At 43.3% G+C, this 26,138-nt stretch overlaps 2 protein-coding genes across 9 annotated transcripts in view; one reads left to right on the forward strand and one right to left on the reverse strand.

Moving 5' to 3' along the window:
- Positions 1–526: 526 nt before the first annotated feature.
- Positions 527–3,320, reverse strand: LOC139232744 (autotransporter adhesin BpaC-like). The gene is made up of 3 exons (XM_070863251.1): positions 3,190–3,320; positions 1,004–2,254; positions 527–905 (listed from the first exon to the last, which is right to left on the reverse strand). The coding sequence occupies exons 1-3, from the start codon at positions 3,318–3,320 to the stop codon at positions 527–529; spliced, it is 1,761 nt and encodes a 586-aa protein (XP_070719352.1).
- LOC139232509 (endoplasmic reticulum mannosyl-oligosaccharide 1,2-alpha-mannosidase-like) overlaps positions 2,043–26,138 on the forward strand; it is a 68,230-nt gene continuing 44,134 nt past the window's right edge. For 2 of the 8 annotated variants that reach the window (XM_070862827.1, XM_070862835.1), the window contains exons 1-6: positions 2,252–2,378; positions 8,932–9,074; positions 13,292–13,400; positions 17,209–17,259; positions 20,795–20,886; positions 22,308–22,465. In XM_070862827.1, coding sequence (XP_070718928.1) covers positions 8,970–9,074; positions 13,292–13,400; positions 17,209–17,259; positions 20,795–20,886; positions 22,308–22,465 — 515 coding nt within the window. In that variant the 5' untranslated portion in view covers positions 2,252–2,378; positions 8,932–8,969. Of the gene's footprint in view, positions 2,080–2,251; positions 2,379–4,632; positions 4,653–5,783; positions 5,852–8,931; positions 9,075–13,291; positions 13,401–17,208; positions 17,260–20,794; positions 20,887–22,307; positions 22,466–26,138 lie in introns of those variants that run through there. The other 6 variants (XM_070862828.1, XM_070862829.1, XM_070862831.1 and 3 more) reach the window with 6 other exon arrangements.

Raw genomic sequence — 26,138 nt, forward strand, 5'->3', positions numbered from 1 at the left:
CAACCTGATCCATCTTTATTCCAACCCAAGTGTGCCAGCGTGACAAAGACATGCAGCTTATATACAGGTGACCAAGCACATATGCCACATGCGTACAGCCCAATGACCTCCGACCGCAGCACCCTCTGGTGTCCCCCAAGCACTAATACATAACAGTGGGCAGCGGAAACATTATAAGGACACCCTCAAAGCCTCCCTGATAAAGTGCGACATCCCCACTGACACCTGGGAGTCCCTGGCCAAAGCTCGCCCTAAGTGGAGGAAGTGCATCCGGGAGGGCGCTGAGCTCCTCGAGTCTCGTCGCCAAGAGCATGCAGAAATCAAGTGCAGGCAGCGGAAAGAGCGTGCGGCAAACCAGGCTCCCTGCCCACCCTTTCCCTCAACCACTGTCTGTCCTACCTGTGACAGAGACTGTGGTTCTCGTATTGGACTGTACAGCCACCTAAGAACTCATGCTAAGAGTGGAAGCAAGTTTTCCTCGATTCCGAGGGACTGCCTATGATGATGATGACATTAATGCCCACATTTAAAGGCTTGGAGAGTCCAGGTCGGTGTTTGCAAAGTCTAGGTCGGTGTTTGCAGAGTACAGGTCGGGGCTGGGAGAATCCAGGCCGGTGTTGGCAGAGTCCGGGTCGGTGTTTGTAGAGTCCAGGCCAGTGTTGGCAGACTCCAGGTCGGTGTTTACAGACTCCAGGTAGGTGTTTGCAGAGTCTAGGCTGGTATTGGCAGACTCCAGGTCGGTGTTTACAGACTCCAGGTCAGTGTTGGCAGAGTCCAGGTCGGTGTTTGTAGAGTCCAGGCCAGTGTTGACAGACTCCAGGTTGGTGTTGGCAGAGTCCAGGCCAGTATTGGAAGAGCCGGGCTGGTGTTTGCAGACTCCAGGTCGGTGCTGGGAGACTCCACACCTGTGTTTGCAGAAACCAGGCCGGTGTTTGCAGAGTCCAGGCTGGCGCTGGGAGAGTCCAGGCCTGTATTGGCAGAGTCCAGGTCAGTGTTGGCAGACTGCAGACCGGTGTTTGCAGAGTCCAAGTCGGTGCTGGGAGAATCCAGGCCGGTGTTGGCAGAGTCTGGGTCGGTGTTTGTAGACTCCAGGCCGGTGCTGGGAGAATCCAGGCCAATGTTGGCAGAGTCCGGGTCGGTGTTTGTAGAGTCCAGGCCGCTGTTGGCAGACTCTAGGTCGGTGTTTACAGACTCCAGGTCGGTGTTTACAGACTCCAGGTCTGTGTTTGCAGAGTCTAGGCTGGTATTGGCAGACTCCAGGTCGGTGTTTACAGACTCCAGGTCAGTGTTGGCAGACTGCAGGCCGGTGTTTGCAGAGTCCAAGTCGGTGCTGGGAGAATCCAGGCCGGTGTTGGCAGAGTCTGGGTCGGTGTTTGTAGACTCCAGTCCGGTGCTGGGAGAATCCAGGTCTGTGTTGGCAGAGTCTGGGTCGGTGTTGGCAGATTCCGGGTCGGTGTTTGTAGACTCCAGGCTGGTGTTTGCAGAGTCCAGGCCTGTGTTGGCAGAGTCTGGGTCAGTGTAGGAAGAGTCCAGGCCTGAGTTGGCAGACTCCAGGCCGGTGTTTTCAGAGTCCAGACCTGTGTTTGCAGAGTCCAGGCCTGTGTTGGCAGAGTCTGGGTCGGTGTTTGTAGACTCCAGGCCGGCGTTTGTAAAGTCCAGGCCTGTGTTGGCAGAGTCTGGGTCGGTGTTTGTAAACTCCAGGCCGGTGTTTGTAAAGTCCAGGCCTGTGTTGGCAGAGTCCGGGTCGGTGCTGGGAGAATCCAAGCCTGTATTGGCAGAGTCCAGGCCGGTGTTGGTAGACTCCAGGCCAGAGTTTGCAGAGTCCAGGCCGGTGTTGGCAGACTCCAGGCCGGTATTTGTAAAGTCCAGGCCTGTGTTGGCAGAGTTCGGGTTGGTGTTTGTAGACTCCAGACCGGTGTTTGCAGAGTCCAGGCCTGTGTTGGCAGAGTCCGGGTCGGTGCTGGGAGAATCCATGCCTGCGTTTGCAGAGTCCAGGCCCGTGTTGGCAGAGTCCGGGTCGGTGCTGGGAGAATCCATGCCTGTGTTGGCAGAGTCCAGGCCTGTGTTGGCAGAGTCCAGGTCGGTGCTGGGAAAATCCATGCCTGTGTTGGCAGAGTCCATGTCGGTGTTGGGAGAATCCTTGCCTGTGTTGGCAGAGTCCGGATCAGTGTTGGCAGAGTCCAGGCCGGTGTTTGTAGAGTCCTGGTCGGTGTTGGGAGAATCCGTGCCTGTGTTGGCAGAGTCCGGGCTAGTGCTGGAAAATCCGGGCCAGTGTTTGGATGGTGCTCAGTGGGCTGGCTCTCGGTGCAGCGGCGGTGGGATTGGGGGCGGGCCCGGAGTAGGAGTCGGAGCCCGGAGCGTGGGGGAGCGGCTGGAAGGTGAGGAGCGGGTTCGTGGACTGAGGGAGGGACAGCGGGCCCCCGGGTAGGGACAGCCTTGGCTCCAGGTCAAGCGCTGTTTCCTGGCGGCTAGGCCGGGGATCCGGGGACAGGCTGTGTGCGGGGACGGTGTCAGGGCCTGTTTCCGGGGCCGCTCGCCCAGAAACTCCCCACTTCCAGCAAACTCCAACCAGCTTCCATTCACATCCCATCACTCACATCTTACTACATGTCTAAAATCATGTTATTATGTTTAAATGGGATTTTAATGATATCCCTGGTGTTCTGGCCAATATTTATCCCTCAACCAACATCACTGAAACATTATCTGGTCATTTATCACAGTGCTGTCTGTGGGAGCTTGCTGTGCGCAAATTGGCTGCCACCCTAACCCTAACCCAACAGTGACTACACTCCAAAAGTACCTCATTGGTTGTAAAACGCTTTTTGGAACGTCCTGAGGTCATGAAATTCGCTATAAAATGCAAGTCTGTTATTTTAAAATCCAAATCTCACTCCTGACATTCCTCCAATGTCAGGGAAATGCTGCTTGTCCGAGTTTTCTTAAACATCCATCAAATGGAAGGGGTTGAACAACATGTAATAAAAAAAATCTAATCTTTTTAAATCTTACTCATAACAATAAACATGACTTCATTTGCTTCTGGGTTTCTATGGGTAAGATTGTCCTTTGTGCAGTTGCAAAGCACAACTGATGAAAATTGAGTTAATTAAAATGCTTTTTCCTTGCTTCCCAATTTGCTTTCCACGTGCTTTTTAAAAAGAAATGTGGGTTATTTTCCAACCTCACTTCAGTTTCTCGATTTCCACCTGCAACATGTCATGTGCCAACTGGTGCTTATTGGAAGTGACCGACGTGCATTTTGATTCAAAATATGTTGCCTTTTTTGAAGGTTGGCACATTTTCATCATCGGTACCATTCTTGGTTAATGTTTACTGCCACTTCCAGTCGTCATCATAGGCAGTCCCTCGGAATCGAGGAAGACTTGCTTCCACTCGTGAAGTGAGTTCTTTGGTGGCTGAACAGTCCAATACGAGTGCAACAGACTCTGTCGCAGGTGAGACAGACAGTCGTTGAGGGAAGGGGTGGGTGATCTGGTTCGCTGCATGCTCTTTCCGCTGCCTGCGCTTGACTTCTGCATGCTCTTGGCATTGAGACTCGAGGTGCTCAGCACCCTCTCGGATGCACTTCCTCCACTTAGGGCGGTCTTGGGCCAGGGACTCCCAGGTATCAGTTGGGATGTCGCACTTTATCAGGGAGGCTTTGAAGGTGTCCTTGTAGTGTTTCCGCTGCCCACCGTTGGCTCGTTTGCTATGAAGGAGCTCGGAGTCGAGCACTTGCTTTGGGAGTCTCGTGTCTGCCATGCGAACTATCTGGCCTGCCCAGCGAAGCTGATCGAGTGTGGTCAGTGCTTCAATGCTGGGGATGTTAGCTTGAATGAGGATGCTGATGTTGGTGCGCCTGTCCTCCCAGGGGATTTATAGGATCTTGCGGCGACATCGTTGGTGATATTTCTCCAGCAACTTGAGGTGTCTACTGTACATGGTCCATGTCTCTCAGCCATTCAGGAGGGCGGGTATTACTATGGCCCTGTAGACCATGAGCTTGGTGGCAGTTTTGGGGGCCTGGTCTTCAAACACTCTTTTCATCAGGCGACCGAAGGCTGCACTGGCGCACTGGAGGTGGTGTTGGATCTCGTCATCGATGCCTGCTCTTGTTGATAGGAGGCTCCCGAGATATGAGAAGTGGTCCATGATGTCCAGGGCCGCGCCGCGAATCTTGATGACTGGGGGGCAGTGCTGTGCGGCGAGGACCTTTGTCTTACGGATGTTTAGCGTAAGGCCCATGCTTTCATATGCCTATGTCCTGGAGTTCAGCCTCTCTATGTGTGCAGGCGTCGCCCAGTACTATGATCATGTCAACATTGTGCAGGTGACATGCTCCCAGCCTTCGGGCTGTGCTGCTGAGTTGACAGCTTGTGATGTAGATGAGATTAGTGGGTGCAAAAGGGGGGAAAAGCTACATCCTACTACTCTTTGCTGCAGATCTTATTCAGACTTTGTAAATGGTCAGCCCGCATATAAGCAAATCTTTTGTCCCTTGGACAAACTTGAAGTTGCCTGGTGTAAAGTTCAGTAATTCACCTCCATCGCACCTCCCCCATTTCCCTCCCCCACAGGCTTATTTGATCAATAACTTAAAAAAAAAGTAAATTGATTTCTGAAACTGTCGCAACTCTCGAAAACATGAGGTTTGTGCTGCAGCTTTTTACTCTTACTGTTTCCTTTTTGTTTCAGTTACAAAGAGTTATTCATGATAGTTTGTTAATGAAAGATATATATAGTTTTATTTACAGGGAATTATTTTAAAAGTTTTTATAAATTATAATTGTAGTTTCAGAGCCTTGATGAAGAGAGAGACTGATCACTATCTATGGTAATGCATTTAAAGCACACTGTTATATCAGTCGTCTGTCAAAGAAACTGCCTTGCTGTATTTAACCAGGGGAAATGTGCTACAAAGAGATACATTTTAGTTTAAACTGATTTTTTTTAAAGTAACTTTCCACTTTTCATATGTGGAAAATTAGTTTTTAAAAGAACTATTAAAAATTAGTTTTATCTGTATTTAATCATTTTTAGTTAAATTATTTAAGATAGTGCTTCGGGATATTTTTCTATGTTAAAGGCACTATATAAATGCAAGATGTTAATGAAAACCACATCGATGTTAATATTTTTAAGCAGCTTACCTCATTGCACATTGCAGTTAGTTAAAGGTTTGGCATAGTGGGAATTTTCCACTTGCGTGCGTGTGATCATTAACTCAACCCTTAAACATCAGAGTTAATAAGGGCTATCCTCAAATGCTTAACACTATTGCAGAAAGCACTTTTGAAAATCAGTGTGCAACTTAATTTTTACCTTAAAAAAAGCATTCAAACCTAGTGCAGAAATTAAATAATTCTGAAAATCGAATCTTGTGTATTTATCCATTTTCTTCATAGGATTTTGATTATTTTAATTATATTTCTGTAACTTCTATCAATGCCTCTTTGCTGGGTGGAAGTGAAATTTGTGAATGTAACTAATAACACCTGAAAAAAACTTCTAATTGCATTGATTCTTGAGGGTACAGCAGGTAGGCATTGGGTGACTGTGCAGAAAAGAGACGATGTTGCTTCATGTTCCTCTCTACCATTGTATGTGCTTGATTTCTTTTAATCCTAGTGAATACTGCACAGTCTCTCTCCATCTTAACCAGATAAACTTTCCTGCCAGTGTTTAAATTGCTTTGCTACCTAACGTTCTCTCTCAATGTTCTATTACCTTCCTTCCTTCCTCTTCCCTGTTGGATGGTGACTGGGAAGAAATATTAACAGCTTCGTACACCAGTCTGCAGCGAAAACTGCTGTTGATGGTGATTTACAGCAGTTTTTTCTTTACTATGGTAAGGTTACATGTGCGTATGTTGTATCCATTGTATTTTAAGCAAGTATAAATTACTTTGGACTCGAGAATTCGAAGTACAGTTTCAAAATTTGTGGATCACAGTGTCTTTTGGTAGATAGAATAAAGAGGTTACATGCTCCTTGGAAAATAAGAGTCTAAATGAGATAGAGGAGCAAAGAGATATAGGGGTACAGATACACAAATCACTCAAAGTAGCGATGCAGGTTAATGAGACCATTTTTTTAAAAAAAAGCAAAAAAATAATTTTTAGAGGGATAGACTTGAAAAGCAGATAAAGTTATGTTAAACTTGTAACGAACCTTGGTTAGACCACACTTGGATTACTGTGAACAGTTCCGGTCTCCATTATTATAAAAAGGATATCGAGACACTGGCAAAGGTGCAAAAAAGATTTGCTAGGATAATACAAGAACTGAGCGGTTATACCTATCAGGAAAGTTTGAACAAACAGGGACTCTTTTCTTCAGAAAAAAAGAAAAGGCTGAGGGGTGACCTGATAGAGGTCTTTAAGATTATGAAAGAGTTTGATAGGGTAGACGTAGAGAAAATGTTTCTATTTGGAGACCATAAATATCAGATAGTCACTAATAAAAACTGTCAGCTATGGCTCAGTGGGTAGCACACTTGCCTCTGAGTCAGAAGGTTGTGGGTTCAAGTCTCACTCCAGGAACTTGAGCACATAAATCTAGGCTGACACTCCAGTGTAGTACTGAGGGAGTGCTGCACTGATGGAGTTACTGTCTTTCGGATGAGACGTTAAACCGAGGCCCTGTCTGCTCTCTCCGGTGGATGTAAAAGATCCCATGGCACTATGTCGAAGAAGAGCAGGGGAGTTATCCCCGGTGTCCTGGCCAATATTTATCCCTCAATCAACATAACAAAAACAGATTATCTGGTCATTATCACATTGCTATTTGTGGGAGTTTGCTGTGCGCAACTTGGCTGCAGCGTCTCCCACATTACAATATCGACTACACTCCAAAGGTATTTAATTGGTTGTAAAGTGCTTTGAGAAGTCTGGAGGTCGTGAAAGGTGCTATATAAATGCAAGTCTGTATTTTCTTTCTGAAATCCAATGGGGAATTCAGGAGAAACTTCCTTATCCAAAGAGTGATTAGAATGAAGAAGTAGTTGAGGTGAATAGTATAGATGATGCACTTGAGGATGCTAGATAAACACATGAGGGAGAAAAGAATAGAAGGTGGACCATTTGGGCCGGATGGCCTGTTTTTGTGCTGTACATACTGTTTAGTTCTATGAAGTGTTATTCCTGCAGTTCAAGAGTTAATGTTTCAGTTCCAATTTGATGTTTATTTTTGAATTGGTGCATGCTATTGCTGATTATTCAGTGTTATTTTATGTGTTACCTCTGAAGTAGGTGTCCAGTGAAAATCATCTGAAATGGAATAACTTTAATGGAATATTTTCAGTATCAGTAGTTCAATGTGGCAAAGATGAGCTGATGCTTATGGCCAATTCCTTTTAGAAAGGTGTTTCAAACATACTGCCCTAGTTATTAATTCACTTTTCAGCTACTTGCTCTGTTGTAATGCAGGTCACTTTTTAAGATGTGAAACAAGCTAAAAATAATGAACTATTAGATAGGCATCTCATTGGGCAATTGTTGGTGTAAACCTGGTGTTTTTCAGCTTTTTAAGTTAAGAGTCCTATTTTTGCAGGACTCCATTTGTGCATGAATATTACTGATTACAGAAACTGATTTCTAACACAATGCAGTGGAACACAGAAATTTAGGTTCTAAAAACTGTAAATTAAATGTTCGTATCTCTGCAGTGACAGACTGCCATTTCCACTGGCTAGCCACAGATGGGCAGAGTTTTGCCGATCGACTCTAGTAAAACAGTGTACCTTGAATGTGTTGCCATATGTAAAGTTTTACCAGTTTCTCTCTTTGTCAGGACATTTTATGGGCAACGCTCACAACAGGTGAGATTTTTCAAACAAGAAACTCATCCAGAAGCAAATCTGCTCTGAGTGAATGTCCACATCAACTGACCATTTTTCTGCAAAGTGTTCTTTTTAAACATGGCCCATGTGCAAAGCTTACAGCTATCTAAGTTCACCACTCTTAGCTAATGAACAATTTATAACGGTTTGGGATTTATATTACTCGTGGAATGAATATTAATTGGTATTAACACCAGAAATTGCAAGTGTGGTACGGTAATGTGTGCCACATGCTGCCCGAGGTGATTTAAATTTTAGCTTCTAAACCAGACTATCCAATAGGAGTGGGAGTGGTGAGGGGAGAGTATCCCTGTGAATTCACAAAACCATGGCTTCCATGATGTTACTGTTTCTTTGTGAAAAGATGTAAAATATAATTTTGATGGGCTAAGCCTGCCTAATTTATTTGAGCTAATCATGGGATGTCATGAATTGTGTCCTTTTAAATAAACAAAGAGGTTGCAACCCTTGATGTTCCTTGGTTAATCCAAAGGAACTAGACGGACACAGACCCTATCTGCATCACTGAGATTCACATTGGCTATTGAAGAATGGTGGAAAGGCACTCATCAGACATTAAAGCTTCTGCTCCTATTTCCTCTGGTGGGGGAGTCCAGAACAAGGGGACATAACCTTCAAATTAGAGCTAGGCCGTTCAGGGGTGATGTCATGAAGCACTTCTTCTTACAAAAGGGAGTGGAAATCTGGAATGTTCTTCCCCCAAAAAGCTGTTGAGGTTAGGTCAATTGATAATTAAAACTGAGATTGATAGCTTTTTTTGAAGGGTTACGGAACCAAGATGGGTAGATGGAGTTAAGATACAGATCAGCCACGATCTAATTGAATGGCGGAACAGGCTCGAGGGGCTGTGTGGCCTACTCCTGCTCCTATTTTTCTATTCCAAATCCAACCCCTAAACAATTTTTGTGTTCCATCATGCTTCATACAATGTTTGCTTTTTGTGTGAACGGATGTTAGCTTGACAACTATAATCTATTTTACTCTGTATTCGGAAAGAAAACCATAATTGTTCTTGGGGTGCTTTTGTATGTGTTGAAGTATCACCACTTTCCTATTAAATCAACTTAGTGTTCTGGAAAAGTGTCATCCTCCCAGGAGATTGAAGGATGTATTCACCACAGCGGAGGGACTTTATATCAGTGACCCTGGGTAATCAGGCTGGAAGGAACTATGACAACAGCAAGACCTGGAGAAGGCAATCGTGCTGGAGGGTAAGACACATTATACAATATCCTTCATCAATATCTATAGGACATAAGAACATAAGAAATAGGAGCAGGAGTAGGTCATACGTCCCCTCGAGCCTGCACCGCCATTCAATAAGATCATGGCTGATCTGATCATGGATTCAGCTCCACTTCCCTGCCCGCTCCCCATAACCCCTTATCTCCTTATCGTTTAAGAAACTGTCTCTTTCTGTCTTAAATTTATTTAATGTCCCAGCTTCCACAGCTCTCTGAGGCAGCGAATTCCACAGATTCACAACCCTCAGAGAAGAAATTTCTCCTCATTTCAGTTCTAAATGGGCGGCCCTTATTCTAAGATCATGCCCTCTAGTTCTAGTCTTCCCCATCAGTGGAAACATCCTCTCTGCATCCACCTTGTCAAGCCCCCTCATAATCTTATACATTTCGATAAGATCACCTCTCACTCTTCTGAATTCCAATGAGTAGCGGCCCAACCTACTCAACCTTTCCTCATAAGTCAAGCCCCTCATCCCCAGAATCAATCTAGTGAACCTTCTTTGAATTGCCTCCAAAGCAAGCATATCCTTTCTTAAATATGGAAACCAAAACTGCACGCAGTATTCCAGGTGTGGCCTCATCAATACCCTGTACAGCTGTAACAAGACTTCCCTGCTTTTATACTCCATCCACTTTGCAATAAAGGCCAAGATTCCATTGCCTTCCTGATCACTTGCTGTACCTGCATACTATCCTGCTATGTTTCATGCACAAGTACCCCCAGGTCCCGCTGTACTGCAGCACTTTGCAATCTTTCTCCATTTAAATAATAACTTGCTCTTTGATTTTTTTTCTGCCAAAGTGCATAACCTCACATTTTCCAACATTATACGGCCAAATCTTTGCCCACTCACTTAGCCTGTCTATGTCTTTTTGCAGATTTTTTTATGTCCTCCTCACACATTGCTTTTCCTCCCATCTTTGTATCGTCAGCAAACTTGGCTATGTTACACTCAGTCCCTTCTTCCAAGTCATTAATATAGATTGTAAATAGTTGGGGTCCCAGCACTGATCCCTGCGGCACCCCACTCGTTACTGATTGACAACGAGAGAATGAACCATTTATCCCACTCTCTGTTTTCTGTTTGTCAACCAATCTTCTATCCATGCTAATATATTATCCCCAACCCTGTGAACTTTTATCTTGTGCAGTAACCTTTTGTGTGGCACCTTGTCAAATGCCTTCTGGAAGTCCAAATACACCACATCCACTGGTTCCCCTTTATCCACCCTGTTCGTTACATCCTCAAAGAATTCCAGCAAATGTGTCAAACATGACCTGAGGTTGAATTGGGTGGCAGTGACTTTAGTCGGTTGAAAGGAACAAAACAGCCTGATTATTTTACAGATCAGAGGTATATGCTGTTGTTTTAAGAGCCCTGTTGCTAAAGGCTACGCCAGTCTGTTGAATGGGGATGAGGGGGAAGTACTTGATGATGCCAGTTGAAGGGTTAGACTCCTAAGTACACCTAATAAGTTATTTTCTAAATTTTGACGGTTTTTGAAGAAAGGAATGCCATCTCTGGGGGATGCCATTATTCATATTTTGATTGGGTGTAGCGTGAGGTGAAAAAACAGTGTGGCTAAACACCTCCCTTCATCCCCTTCACACAGTTTTGGAAGAAGAGACCGAGTTTACTGATTTCAGATAGGGCTTTACTGAAAACATGTATAGAAACTGCTATTGATTGCTATATAACTAGGATCTTCGCAGGCCAATCAGCAGAGTTTTCTTCAGTTGTTTCTCATTGCGTTTCGTTCAGTGTGAGTTTGACTTTTCCGTGCAATAATTATCCACAGCAATTGAGCCTGTATCCCACTTAGCTGTGCCAACTTATGACTGGAAATAGCAGGGGGTGTTTGTAGAATTAGTGCGTTCCCATTGCCCTTTGCTTTCATAAAATCGTCTTTACGAATGTGAATATTTATAATTGTACTAATGTGGTTTTGGCAGGAATGTTCTATTCAGGAGCTGCTGCATTGCTGTTCACTAAGTTCTCCCATTGACCTATTTCAGGGGTGTCGAAGCTTTTGTTTCAGTGGGCAACACGTGCATTCTGTAGAGTCTTGGTGACTTATGAATAAAGTTTAAATCCACGTTCCCACTATTGTTGGTGCTAACAGAATTGCATTGTTCTTATGTAGGATTTATCCATCATTGAGGCAACAATGTTTAAAATAGCTTCTTTTCAATCCTTCACGCCACATAATTCGAACAGGACAAACCAGCAAATAAGAAAAATTAGTGTGGCTAAGGCTGCATTATCTGGGCTTCAAGGACTAGATTGTACGTGCTTCAGGGTTGAAATTTGGACACTTTTGTGCAAAGGTCTGGTGTAATGGTCAGTAGGCCACAGACTTGATTCCTGATGTATCCTGTGGCAGCAGATGGGGCAGTACTGTTGACCACAGTACTCCAAGGCTAGGGAGAGAGAAAATTCAGCCATGGTTCAATAAAAAATAGTCCGCTTTAAAACACAGCATGAAGGTTAAAACCGTACTAAATTTTCAGTCAGATTCCGAAATCAGATTAACTGTTTTGTAAGCAATGTTCCCTGAAAGCTGCCCTTTGTTCTGCATGGCCTGCTTCTTTCAGTGTGCGGTCCCTTTAAATTTCTGTGCATGCGCAGTATTCACAATGGTGAATCCGGTAAGCGGCCTCCGCACGGCCGCACAGCTTAGATGGAATATTGTTTATAACCTTGCGTCCTCCCCCGAACAAGAGTTTCGCAAGTCCAGTGACATAGCGGTGCATTTCAGATGTGCATATGGGTTTGTGCCATAGTTCGTGTTCAGTTGCTAACCTTTGCTCTGATCCTGCTAAATAGAAGATAGGTGCTTTTTCACCAGCAGAGAGAAAATCAGGAGGCCATTTAACTTGCACTAATCTTGTACATTATCTGGTGGATAACTAAAGAGTGGCTTTGATAGATCGTAGAATCATAGAAATTTACAGCACGGAAGGAGGCCATTTCGGCCCATTGTATCTGCGCCGGCCGACAAAGAACTATTCAGCCTAATCCCACTTTCCAGCTCTTGGTCCGTAACCCTGTTGGTTACGGCACTTCAAGTGCACATCCAAGTACTTTTTAACTGTGGTTAGGGTTTCTACCTCTACCACCCTTTCAGGCAGTGAATTCCAGACTCCACCACCCTCTGGGTGAAAACATTTCCCCTCAAATCCCTAAACCTCCTATAATTACTTAAAATCTATGCCCCCTGGTTGTTGACCCCTCTGCTAAGGGAACTAGGTCCTTCCTATCCACTCTTATCTAGGCCCCTCATAATTTTATACACCTCAATAAGGTCTTCCTTCTGCCACCTCTTCCAAAGAAAATAAATCCAGCCTATCCAATCTTTCCTCATAGCTAAAATTCTCCAGTCCAAGCAACATCCTCGTAAATCTCCTCTGTAGCCTCGCTAGTGCAATCACATCTGTCCTGTAATGTGATGACCATGATGACCAGATGCATGCAGTACTCTAGTTGTGGCCTAACTAGTGTTTTATACCGTTCAAGCATAACCTCCTTGCTCTTGTATTCCATGCCGCCTTAACCATCTTATCTACCTGGCCTGCTACATTCAGGGATCTGTGGACCTGCACTCCAAGGCCCCTTTGTTCCTCTACACTTCTCAGTGTCCTACCATTTAATATGTATGCCCTTGCTTTGTTAGCCCTCCCCAAATGCATTACCTCACACTTCTCCGGATTGAATTCCATTTGCCACTGATCAGTTCATTGATGTCTTCCTGCAGTCTACAGCTTTCTTCTTCATTATCAACCACACAGCCAATTTTAATATCATCTGCAAACTTCTTAATCATACCCCCTACATTCACATCTAAATCATTGATATATACCACAAAAAGCAAGGGACCTAGTACTGAGTCCTGCAGAACCCCATTGGAAAAAGCCTTCTAGTCTGGACTCTGAGTAGGTCTCCAGCCTGTTCTTTTGCCTGGGGGATAGATGTGGTGTAAGAAAACTTATCAGTGGAAAATAGGGGGATAGAAAATAAAGTCACCTGAAGAAAATAACGTGCTTCTGAGACTTGGAAAGAATAACAACTGCATTTTTTGTGAGATATTTATTGTTAAGAATTTTGATATCTCACGTTGCTAAGTAATTACATTCATTTCCACTGCTCTATATCTTTCTAAGTACAATTCACTTTTCAAACTAGAAATGGAAACAGCTATCAAGATTGCAGCGGAGCCTAATTGCATTCCTGTTTGTCTTCTTGGTGTTCTGTGGTATTGCAGCATACCCTAATCTGTCTGAGCGCTGGCAAGGTAGGAACCTCCACAGCCTTTTGTACTGAAATTTTGCTTCAGCTGCCAATTTGAACACAATTCCACATTTCCATAGTAATGGGGCAGTTTTGCCTAAAAATAATGAGTGTTGTGGTAACAACACAGTTTGAAATTACTGTATATGACAGTTGTGATTACGCATCTTTTTATGTAAGCAATAAGTTCAGGCTAAATATACATAAGTTTTGGTGCAGTGTGGCATGATGGTGCATTTGCATAGAAAATTTTTGTAGCCTATAAGTATTTGTTCGACTGGGGCCATTCACGCACAATTTTTATTCCATAACTCTTAACAGTATAAAATATAAAATTAAGTATTCTATTTTAGCCTGAAGCACTGTTTATGAATATCCTGCTAAGTTATTTATGCTACATATCACTTATAATACCCACGCTTCTCACTGAGCCTATTGCCATCTGCTATATTTGTGACCATCGCATTTCTTTTCTCCCCACTCTACGTTCAGCTTCATGACCTGGTTTGAGCTTTTGTAACCTGAACATTCACTTCGAGCTTAGACTGCTGCCGCAGTCTTCATTGGCATCACATTTAACTTCTAGCTTAGTTCTGAAAGGTTGGATAAGCTGACAAGATAAGTAGCCCGAGGCTCAACGTTAGTAAAAAGTTATATGCGGCCTACTCTTATTGAAGTTACTTAATTTGAACCATGTGCTAAATTTGTATTGAAATCATGCAAAAAAAGACTTCCTGTTCCATTTCATTAGAATGGCTTAAATCAGCTGGAAAATGTTGAATTCTTTTGAGCAAAAAATAACCCCTCCTTCAAATTAACAGGAGTGGATCATAATATATTTCCCTTCCTTATTTTTTGGAGGTAGACTATGGTGAGTTGGAGTAGTTTGTCCTCATGTTGATTGTTTATCTAGCTTTTGTTTTTGCTCCTTTGGGAATCACTCTGTTTGGCATCTCCTCCTAACCTGACTGAATTGAATCGCCTGTGGGAAAAATGCAAATACCAAATCTTGTAACTGTTTGCCACAGCATGTTGGGAGCACGACTGTCTTATGTCACACCTATACCTCTCAGAAGGAAATGCTTTCCTGAATTCTATCAACAGAATGAAGGAAAAAGCAACAGTATGGAATTACAGATATTATGAATGGTGTGTGTTAGCTTTACCCATATGATTTTAACACATCAGCAGGGCTATTTGGAAATGCCAAAGCAGTATTCATTTGAAGAAGGAAACTATCAGAACCTACAGTCTCCTAAACTTCCTCAACAGCCAATTCTAAATAGAATTGGTGGGCCTGGACATCGGCCTCCTGTCCCAAAACTCTTGTCAGGAGCTTAATCCATCAGGTATATAATACAAAGGGAACCTCACGAAGTACAGCGCAAGCAACCCGCAGTGACTATGGGGACCTGATGCATGGATCCTGTTCACACTGATACTAGTTTGCACAGAATAAATCTTTGTGATGCTACACAAGTGTGATGTTGACAAAGCCCACGTGCAGTTTTTTCGAAGGTAATCTTATTTTGTTTCTCCCCTATTTTCCTCTCCTGTAGTCTCCCTGCACCATACACCTTCCCTGGCCAAGAGGACGGGATGGAGACCTACTCCCATGCCTCTGCCAAAGCACAGTAGGAACATCATCTCACAGTGAAAGGGTACCGTAGAAACTTTTTCCTCAAAGCACTTTGTGAACACAAACCTTGATAGTTGCAAATGGAGTCTGATGCATCACCTAACAACAAATGTCAGCAAAGCATCATTAGTGGGTGTACAATCGAGCCCTAAATTCTGCTCACCTAATTAAACTGCTCTTGCATGATGGTAAAGTGAGATAGACTTTCATATCTGCTTCTTTGCTTTTTGCAGTGAAGGTTCTCGAAAGTACTGATTTGTAAGCACAAATGTGAAATACTTTTCTCGAGCAAGCTCCAAATATACTCAAGAACTTATCAAACATCTAATTTAACAATCCCATCTCTATGGTATGGTCAACACTGTAAGATTACAGATATAAATGAACATTACAGCTTTCCCCTGTTTACTGGGAATACAGTCATTGGGGATAAAATTCATCTAGTAGTGGAATGGCTCGATTGAATTCAATGGAAAGAAAAATCGGGTGGTGTGTATAACGTATGCCAATCTGCTTCTGCCTATTTTGCACCTCTGCCTTGGTTGAATTTTAGCCCCACTCTCAGCCTCCGGCAACACAGTAAGTGAAGGGAGCTGCTCTGTGCTCTAGAGGAGATAGCATATGAAATCATCATGCGAGAGTTCCTTCAGTACTTGGGACCAGTAAGTTATAACATTTGAAGTTAAGTTTGTTTGTTATGCAGTCTTAAAGAAGAAAGGCTTTTTAATTACAAAGCACTCCCCCACAGATTTAATTTTGAACATAATAGCATTGCTCCTCCCGTGCCATTTTAGATCTCCTTGTATTCAGGTGCCTTGTACGTTTCCCAGAATGGCTCCATTCACTGACCTGAACAGCAGAAAAGGGAAATGCTTGGCATTGTATGGGAACAGTGAAGCTGAGTGCCTGAATCGTGATCTGTGTTTATGGCCAATTTATTGTGCCCGTCCACGTTGATTCTTCCCAATTAGAATGCTGGAGAAACTTGTCAATACTTTACACTCCTCGGTGAAGCATGGGTCGGTCATTGCATTATGCTACCTTAAACATCAATTCCTTAAAACATTTTGCATCACGCAGTTGAGGATCTGCTGGGGTAAGGCTTACACATGACTGCCTGCTTATTGTATACTGATGATAGATAATATGGATGTAGAGTTGTGGCTAGAGGTTTAGAATCCTTTAACTGGTTCATACTGATGTTGTAGTTGGTTGAATATAGTTAACTTTGTGCTGAATCAGATCCTTTAAATACCACTCGGGCTTCACAGTTGCATCTAGCAGTTATAATTAGTTTAATAGTATCTGTGATTGCAGAAACCCAAGTCCTGTAGCAGGATTCTAAAGTCTTCGAGCATAAGAACATACATAATAGGAGCAGGAGTAGGCCATTCGGCCCCTCGAGCCTCAACTCCATTTCTACCTCAACTCCACCTTCCTGTCCTATCCCCATATCCCTTGATTTCCTTAGTATCTAAAAATCTTATCGCTCTCTGTCTTGATAATACTCAATGACTGAGCATACACAGCCTTCTGGGGTAGAGAATTCCAAAGATTCACAACCCTTTGAGTGAAGAAATTTCTCATCATCTCAGTCCTAAATGGCCATCCCCTTAGTTTGAGACTGTGACCCCCCTAGCTCTAGACTCCCCAGCTAGGGGAAACATCCTCCCAGCATCTACCCTGTCAAGACCTCTAAGAATCTTTCAATGAGATCACGTCTCATTCTTGTAAATTCTAAGGAATATTGGCCAAGCCTTCTCGGTTGAGCAGTTACCATATCTGCAGAGTGATTGTGCATCTATTGCCCATGCAGTTATTTGCTTGTTTTATCATGGCATTGAATGACAGCAACCAACCAAGCCATTTTACGCTAACCTGATTGCCACTGTTTATCGTCCAAAAATAAGCAGCCCTACAAAAAATGATTTGCAGTTTGGCAGCAAATTCCAGGAAGATTCATTTCCTTTCCATTCCCTTCCTTCCCGAAAGGAAAACAAAACATCTTTCTTTCAGCTGACCAGACACGTTCATTGCTTGTTTGATCATGTTCCATTTCAGAATACATATGCGGCACATTAAAACACTCCTCGTCACATCATTTTACTCTGCCTTGTTGAAGTGGATAAAATGCAGGGATTGTAATACATGTACTCACTTTGCTGTATTACAGACACTTTATATTCGGTAACAACTGGAGATGCCCATGCCAAAGCTTTTCAAGGTACAGCTGGCCCAAAGGTCTGGTTTGGATCTCTGGGCTGAGAGAATTTTTTTAACATTCATATTAGTTTATGTTCTCGTGTGGAATATGTGATTTGCTTCAATTTGCATCGAACTGTAATAGGGGAAGTTGGAAATTAACTAGCGGTTGTACAGCTTTAAAAAAAATATGTTCCAGGATGTGGGCATCAGTGGCAAGGCCAGCATTTGTTGCTCTTCCCTAATTGCCCATGAGAAGATGGTAGTGAACCACCTTCTTGAACCATTGCAGTCCTTGTGGTGAAGGAATCCCCACAGTGCTGTTAGGGAGGGTGTTCCAGGATTTTGACTCAGCAACAATGAAGGAATGGCAATATATTTCCAAGTCGGGATGGTGTGTAACTTGGAGGGGAACTTGTCGGTGGTGATTTTCCCATGCACCTGCTGCCCTTGTCCTTTTAGGTGGTAGCAGATGCGAGTTTGGGAGGTGCTGCTGAAGAATCCGTGGCGAGATGCTGCAGTGCATCTTGTAGATGGTACACACTGCAGCCCACAGTGTGCCGGTGGTGGAGGGAGTGAATGTTGAAGGTAGTGGATGGGGTGTTTTAATTATACAAATGTATTTCAGTTTTCTCCATCTGTCTCCTGACCATACTAATTCTTGCTGGTGTGTCAGCAGCCCATTGGGTATCTTGACCAAGTTATCATTTGTCACACAGAGCTGAAAGGATGGCTGCTGAGGCTATCTGACCCCAGATGCTGTCATAGCCAACCGTGTTCCCATTTGACATTATTCCACTTTCTTGCAGATGTCACACAAAGGTAGCTCAGTGGTAGCACGTGCTTTTGAGTAAGCAGGTTGTGGCTGTAAAATGCTTTGAGATGAAGGTATTTGATAAGGTTCCACAGAAGAGTTTATAAGCAAATATGGGAGTGCACAGAATTGGAGGTAACCTTGTGAAAGTAGCTGGAAATATTTGGCAGTAGGAGACAAAGAGTAGGGATAAAATGAATGTACTCTGATTGGTGGGATGTGACAAGTGGCGTTCCCTGGGGATATATACTGATACCTGTGCTTTTCGCCATATATCTCAATGACTTGGATGATGGAATAGAGAGTTGCATATTCAAGTTTCTAGATGACACTAAGTTAGGAGGCATAATAAGTTTTGTGGATAGTAGCAGGAAGTTACAAAGGGATATAGGCAAATTAAGTAAGTGGGCAAAACTGGCAGATGGAGTTCAATGTGGGGACATCATTTTGGATCTAAGGAGAACAAATCGGAATATTTTCTTAATGGTGAGAGACAAGGAACTGTGGCGGAAACAAATAGATGTCGCAAATTAGTACACAGATGCAGCTTTATCCCAAGGAGGCTGGAATACAAAGGGGAGGGAGTTATGCTTTAGTTGTACAGAGCCTTGGTCAGATCCCATCTGAAGTACTGCATTCAGTTTTAGACACCACACCTCAGGAAGGATATACTGGCTTTGAAGGGTGAGCAATGTAGAATTATACCAGGGCATCAAGGGTTAAATTAGGACCGGTTGCATAAAAATGGCATGTATTAGAAGGTTGAGGACTGAGCGAACTGAGGTGTTAAAAATGATGAGGATTCGAGTAGATGCAGAGAAGCTATCTCCTCTGGTGGAGGAATCTAGAGTAAGGAGGCACAATCTTAAAATTAGAGCTAGACGATTCAGGAGTTAAATCAGGAATCACTTTTTCACACAAAGGGAAGTGGAAATGTAGAATTCTCTCCCCAAAATATTGTGGATACTGGGTCAATTGAAATTTCCAAGACTATGATCAATAGTTTTGTTGGGTAAGGGTATCCAGGGATATGGATCAAAGGTGGGTAAATAGAGTTGAGGTATAGATCAGCCACGATCTAATTGAATGGCGGGACAAGCTTGAGGGACTGAATGGACTTCTCCTGTTCTTGTGTTCCTAGGAGAGGTGCTATATGCAAGTTTTTTTTTAAATGATTCAATTTTATTTGCTTAAACTTTTGTGCAGTAACCAATCATGGGCTGCACTTTGTTAAAGGGGGTGTTCTAAATGTACTCCATTGAAATGTTGAAGTGCAATGCTAGTGAATTCTCCTGTTAAATAACATTACATTTTTAAACAAAGCAAAACCCCTGGTGCCACAGCATGATGTATGCTGTCCAGTGAATGAATACCATACTTCTTTTGGTTCATGTCGTCTCCAGTCTTAATATTTTTTTAAATTAGAATTATTCTTTTAATAGCGCATTCAATTCAGCTTTCACAGTAAATGGTCTCTGCATATAAATCGATACGGATACAGCTTCTCGGATCACCGCATGATTATCATAGAATTTAAATCTCGAGGATGTGGATTGGAATTTAAATTTCAACAAGATGTGGATTAGGGATGGACATGTGCTTGTATTGTGTCTTGCCCAAGTTTTCCTATAATGGCCAGGTTCCTTTGTGGCTTCTTAATCATGCACTAGAAGTATCCATGCATCCTTACTGCTCTTTAATTCCTTCAGAGATTTTATGACTAATTGAAGTAAAGCAGAATGAAATATATACAAGAGCATGTGTAGAATGGTGTGTTTGCAGTTGAGATACACATGCTACGGGCTAAAGTTGAACAGTGCTGTTGTTCACTTGCTAACAGCTAATTGCAGTCTGTGTTGCTTATCCACCTCTACTGGAGAATGGTGTGGGATTTGAGGAAGCGAGGGGGTTTGGTGGTGGGGAACTTTATTTTGCTTCTACTTTAGCTTGACCTGAGTTACTCAGGACCCAGGCAGGACCAGCCTAGTTAATGAAGGTGTACCAGTATTAATATTAGGCTCGTCTTTTATGTGCCATTGTAACTGGCATGTATTTTATATCATGCCACTCTGTAAAAACATTCACAATTTTCTTCCTAATAAAACACAACTAAGCATTTACTATTTGTAATTTGAAAAAAGACTTTGACAATGGAATTATAAAAATGATTTGGACAAGTCCTCGGCATGAAATATTTGTTTGTGGAAACGGTTGCAGCCTTGAACAGACTGGTATGATTAATGAAAGGCTTTTCACTTCGAGACATATTACTATAGAAATTGCATCAGACTTTGGAATTGGTCATTTCATGGTAGTTTTAAATTTTGTGGCAATCCCCATTAACTGTTGCAGTATCTTCTTACTGATGGCCACCCCTTGGCACCAATTATTGTTGTTAACAGAGAAGCAGTTATCTTTGAAAACTTGCTGACGTCCTCCCATGTTTATTGAAGTTTGTCTCTTCCCCTAATTTGTTTATTTCTGAGGCAGTTAATGAGTCATATCAGAACCAGATGATTTGCTCGCATGATTTCAGATGCTGTTGGCTCGAATTAATTATAAAATCATCACTGCTTCTGTTGACCAACTTGAGCATGCGAGCTTCACAAACAATTTTTTGTGTGTAAACTAATGCTTGAGCGATGTCAAGTGTACAGTTTGCAAATGTGAGGTTATGCCATAGTTTTTTTCAGGATTGTACTAAAGTTTGTAAAAATGTAAACGAGTACTTCTTTGTGTTTAGCAGATGAAAGTCATCGTGATGGAGAGTTGAAGCAAGTCAAGGCAGCGGTAGATGTGCTGTTACCCAGGGCACTGCCATTCACACAACCGCAGGTAACTGAACAATCAGTTCGAACTCAGCTTAATTAAATCTGCTGCTGTTAAATTTGTTATGGCAGCTTTTGAGTAGCAAAGCATCAGTGAATGTTAGGCACAAAGGAAGCCTGTTGATAAGTTTGAACAGTAAGTACCAATGACAACGGAACACTGACTTGAAGAAGATACTGAGCTAGACCATTTGAAGAACCTAAATTAGCGTTTAAATCTGAAGCACCCAACTCTCTGCTCACTACTTGGCACTTATCTCACATTTGGTAAAAGGTTTATTCCTAAGTATTGCTCAATAAACAAAAACAACGCTTTACTTTAAGGAGTAGTCAGTCAGGTTTTTTTTGTTGTCATTAATATTTAACATTTAATTGTTAATTCCTTGAGGTATTATTTAATATCCCCTTCAGTACAGATCCAGTTTCAGTCTGACGCCATTTTCGTTGACCGTGGCAATCCATATAATTGTATCCTCGTATCATTGAAAAATTATTTAATTCATATTGATAATCACTTCTTTGCCAATCAATTAGTCCTACCGCATCTTACTTGAGAGGATGGTGAGGCACTGTTATCTGGTGCTTCTACCACAAGCAGTTTAGGAGTGTGCATTTTTTTCCTCTTTCCTTTCTTCCATGTAGTTTTTAAAATCTAGTTTGGTAAATGATCGGTGTGAAATTAAATCTTAATGCTCCTGGTGCAGTATATTGAAGTAGTTCTTTAAGTTACCATCTTTGATAAAACCTGGTATCCTGTGCATTTGTGGCACCTTGATTCGCAAAGGATTCTGCAGAAGTGCAGACAGGTTTTGTGTAAAATCCTTTCCCGTTAGCAATACAAAACTTTAACCACATTTCATGACAGTTAATTGTCCATTTATTAAAACAAAATGTTGGAAATGTAATTCTGATTGCACACTTTAGGGGATGCTGCCTTCTCATGAACCCATTATACAAAATGTTGCTCAATATGACTTTGATTCAGCCTACATCATTGACTGCAGAAGAGCAACATGAACTTGCTAAGTTTTAATCCCTTTGAACAAGCATATCATTTTAATTAGATGTTTTTCACAGTTATGGTTTGCTTTTGGCAACTTACCCATTGCTAAATATTCTGTGCAAGATTTGGGCAAACAAGCACTGCTTTATTCAGATTATTGTAAACGAGGAATATATTTGTGTGACAGTGTGTCAGTTGTCAGAGTGTTAAATAACCGTAGCTTTTCCTAGATCTTTAGCAACATAAGCATACTATTGTAATCATGAATTATAATATTTTTTTCTTTTGACCGGTGAAATGTATACTGAGCAAGGCTTGTCGGATCCACCATGATGCAGAGTCCTTTTCCTTTTTATTACTAATAAAATGCTATATGGGTTATTTTAGTTCATCTTTAACTAACTCTTGGGTGTGTTTTAATCCAGAAACCCAGAAGACCAAATCTCAACAAGCGAGGACCACCAGTTTTACAGAACAGGTTGTCAAAGAAAGAAAATGCAGAGGAGCCCAAAATCAGTAAGAAAGAAAATGAAGTTGAAGCCATACCCAATAACAAGGATGAGGAGAAAGATAATATGATCAGGTATTCGATGAATGCTACCACAGGCATTTTATAGTTTTACAGAGGAATTTGTGTATTAGAATCTTGGTTACTTTTTCTTTTGAAAGCCTTTTATTGTTTTGAATTTCACAGTGTGATGCCTTTTCATCAAGCAGTGTTCTGTTGTCTGTTTAATAAATTGTGTATTTTGGGATCTCTCCAAAGGTTTTCATTTGTAATGTGATCTATAAAGTTGATTAAATCTTAAATCCTTTTCAGCTTTGACAGGTCAAAGTTATCCTTTGGGTTTAAAATCCAACAATGGATTGCATTCATGGTTGAAATTCAGTATTCTTGTTTATTTAGTTTCCTCTCAAATTGCACCATTTGTGCTATGATAGTTCATATTCTGACTTTTTGAATTAGCTTGTGTAGATCTTTTTTTCTCTCTCCCAGCCTGTTTATCCTTCACATATTAATGACCTCCTCCATTTGCTGTCCAACTCTACCAATTTCTTCAGCTTTCATCAGTACAGGTACACCTCCAATCTGGGACTCTTTGGTCCGGCAACATCCCTGGTCCGCAATCATTCCCGGCGGGTGGTCGCGACCCGCGCTGTGTCCTGGAGCTGGCTGCTCCTCTTCTCCCCATTGCTTCTGGTGTTCCCTCCTTGGTCAGCTTGGCGCGGAGAGGGAGCGAGGAGCGTGGCGGCTGACTGAGGCGCCGAAGCTGGGCCTGAGAAATGCTGTGCAGTATGCTTCTGTGCAGCGCATGCACAGAACGCGGCCGGGTAGTTGTCAGCAGTACCCGGTAAGTCTAGGGTACTGCTGACAGCACTAGGGTCAGCGTGACCTCCTGTGGTATGGAAAATTCTTTGGTCCGGCACCGGTCGGGTCCTAAGGGTGCCGGACTGGAGAGGTTACAACTATATCCTTCGAGTTGCATTTCCTCCATGTTCACAATCTGGTGTCCTGTCACAATGGAATGGCTGGATCACTACATCTTGATAGCCGTGCCTTTCTATGGAAAATATTGTTCCTTGTCTCTCTCCATTATTCAATAATTTTTTTTACGTGTTTCCGGAAAGTATTAGCAATAGAAAGAAAGACTTGGATTTATATAACGCCTTTCATGATCACCAGATATCTCAAAGCGCTTTACAGACAATGGAGTGCTTTTGGAGTATAGTATCTGTTGTAATGTAGGAAACGCGACAGCCAATTTGCGCACAAGCAAGCTCCCACAAACAACAATGTGATAATGACCAGATAATCTGTTTTCTTATGTTGATTGAGGGATAAATATTGGCCAGGACACTGGGGATAACTCCCCTGTTCTTGTTCAGAATAGTGCTATGGGATCTTTTACATCCACTTGAGAGAGCAGACTTCTCGGTTTATCTGAGAGACTTCACCTCCAACAGTGCAGTGCTCCCTCAGTACTGCACTGGAGTATCAGCCTAGATTTTATTTTTTTGGTGCTCAAGTTCATGGAGTGGGACTTAAACCAACAACCTTCTGATTCAAAGACGAGAGTGCTACCCACTGAGCCACAGCTGACCTTTAATAGCTCTATCTTTAGAACTTGAACTCTCAACCTTGGCCTTACTATCTCCTCTAACCTCAAATGGGACTCTCTCATCTCCATTATTGCAAAAGTTTCCAGAGGTTGGTTTTCCTCTGTTGTGCAAAATATTTATCTTCCATTCAACAACTCTCAACTGTGTTTATAAAGTCCAAGTTCTTCCAAGATTTGAACATCTGTGGATACCCTTCCAACACGTATATGGTGCTCCTGGACAGGGCATAATCATTGGGCATACCTCTAATTTTTGAAAAATTTTGAAGCTGTGGAGCAAAATTATATTTTATATAAGCTTGCCTTCATGTGCAACTTGCTTATGTGACATATCCAGCCTTGATGATTGTTGACCATAAGTGCACTGTCTCTTTAGTTTTCTCTCTCTCCCATCACCACCCTGCGTGTACCTGTGCTTCTTTTTCCATCTACGTTCATCTATAATTTGTTTTCCTTCCATCTGTCCCCATGTTCTTGTTCACTCTCTCTTCCTCCGCCCCCCCCCCCCCTCCACATCCTCGATGTATATAAGGTTCTACCTTACCGTCACACAGTAAGTTAAATTCTGCAAGATATTTAGCCTTTAGATACAAACTGATATGCCCCTTGCTTATTACCATAAGTAATGTTATACTCATTGGGGCCTAAACAGCCGGAAATGAGGTGCACCTACAGTTTTCGATGTGTTCTGGCCGCCCCATGCATTGAGGCGGCCTAACCGTTGAGATTCAGCACTTTGGGGATTTTTTTCAAGCGACATCATGGGGGCGGAAGTGGGGGGCGAGCAGAGTAGCCGAGGCTATTGGTTATCAGCGCTGCGCTGATGACGTCATCGCGTTAGCGCGTCACAACCTGTCTCCCCTTCAGTTAAAGGCGAGAGCTGTTTTGAACTCTGCTGCCACTTTAGTGGCAAACACTGGGCCACCAGGGAGGGTTTTGGCTGAGCCAGCGGCCTGACACCCAAGAGAGGGCTGTCGGCGGCACTAATTGGCGGCGGGGCTGCTCCCATGGGGCAATACCCGGAAAGGGGCAATTTCGTGAGAGGCTCCCTGCCAGTCGGTAAGGGCTCGGCGCGTGCACGCCACAGTGGGAAAATGGGCAGAGTGGTCCCAGGCACAACTCCAAAACTCAGCAAGGGCAATTTCCAAAATGGCGGCCCGTCCATAGAGATTCGGCGGCCATTCCGCACCGCCCCGTGGTCTTAATCGGAAGGGGCAATTTCGGCCCCATTGTGTCTGCTTTTCATTGGGAGCAAAGTAAATGGCTTAGAGCTTGGTTGTGAGATTAAGGGCCCAAGTTTCGAGCCGCGCCTAGAACGGTGCAGTCCCGACCTGGACGCCCGTTTTTCGCGCCACAAAGTGCGCCTAAAAAAAACCTCCGTATTCTCCACCTCCCTGCAGGTCCTCTGGCCCTCGGTGCAGCGCAGCAGGAGCTGTAGGGGGCGGAGCCAGGTCCCTGTGCTGAAAACAGTGCCGGGACCTCTGCACATGCGCGCTACAGTGGGCGCGCAAGTGCAGGCGCCCGAAACTGTGTGAGAGGGGCCCGAAGCACGCAGCCCCTAGCCCTGGCCCAATGGCCTCAGTGGGGCTGCGTGAATAAGGCTCCTCCCACGGCCAGCTCCTGCTTCCTCCCGACCCGACCCGACTCCCGCTTCCCGCCCCCCGGACCGGACCCGCCACCCGCTCCCCCCCCCTGCCCCCGGACCGGACCCGACAGCCGCTCCCCCCCCCCCCACCACCCCGCCTCCGGACTGGATTCGACCTGACCTCCCTCCCCCCGACCCGAACCGACCCAACGCCACCTACCTGTAAATCTGGTGCTGGGGACGGGCACGCTGTTGGAGGGCTCCCGGTGCTGCAGTCGGTAAGTAGAAAATTTTTTATTTATTGATTTTTTAAAAAAAAATTATTTCTTATAAATTTTTTTTGATTGACTTATTGGTTGATTTATTGATGTATTAATCATTTATTATTGATGATGGCTCTTTAGTTGTAAAACTGAAGTGTTTAATGTTTGTAAACTTCCCTTTAAACCCCCCCCCCCCACCATTCCCTACGCCTGATTTGTAACCTACGCCTGATTTTTTAAAGTGTAGACAAGGTTTTTTCGAGCGTACAAAAATCTTCACTTACTCCA

The sequence above is a fragment of the Pristiophorus japonicus genome, chromosome 20 (genome assembly GCF_044704955.1).
Source record: "Pristiophorus japonicus isolate sPriJap1 chromosome 20, sPriJap1.hap1, whole genome shotgun sequence".
Taxonomy (NCBI): domain Eukaryota; kingdom Metazoa; phylum Chordata; class Chondrichthyes; family Pristiophoridae; genus Pristiophorus; species Pristiophorus japonicus.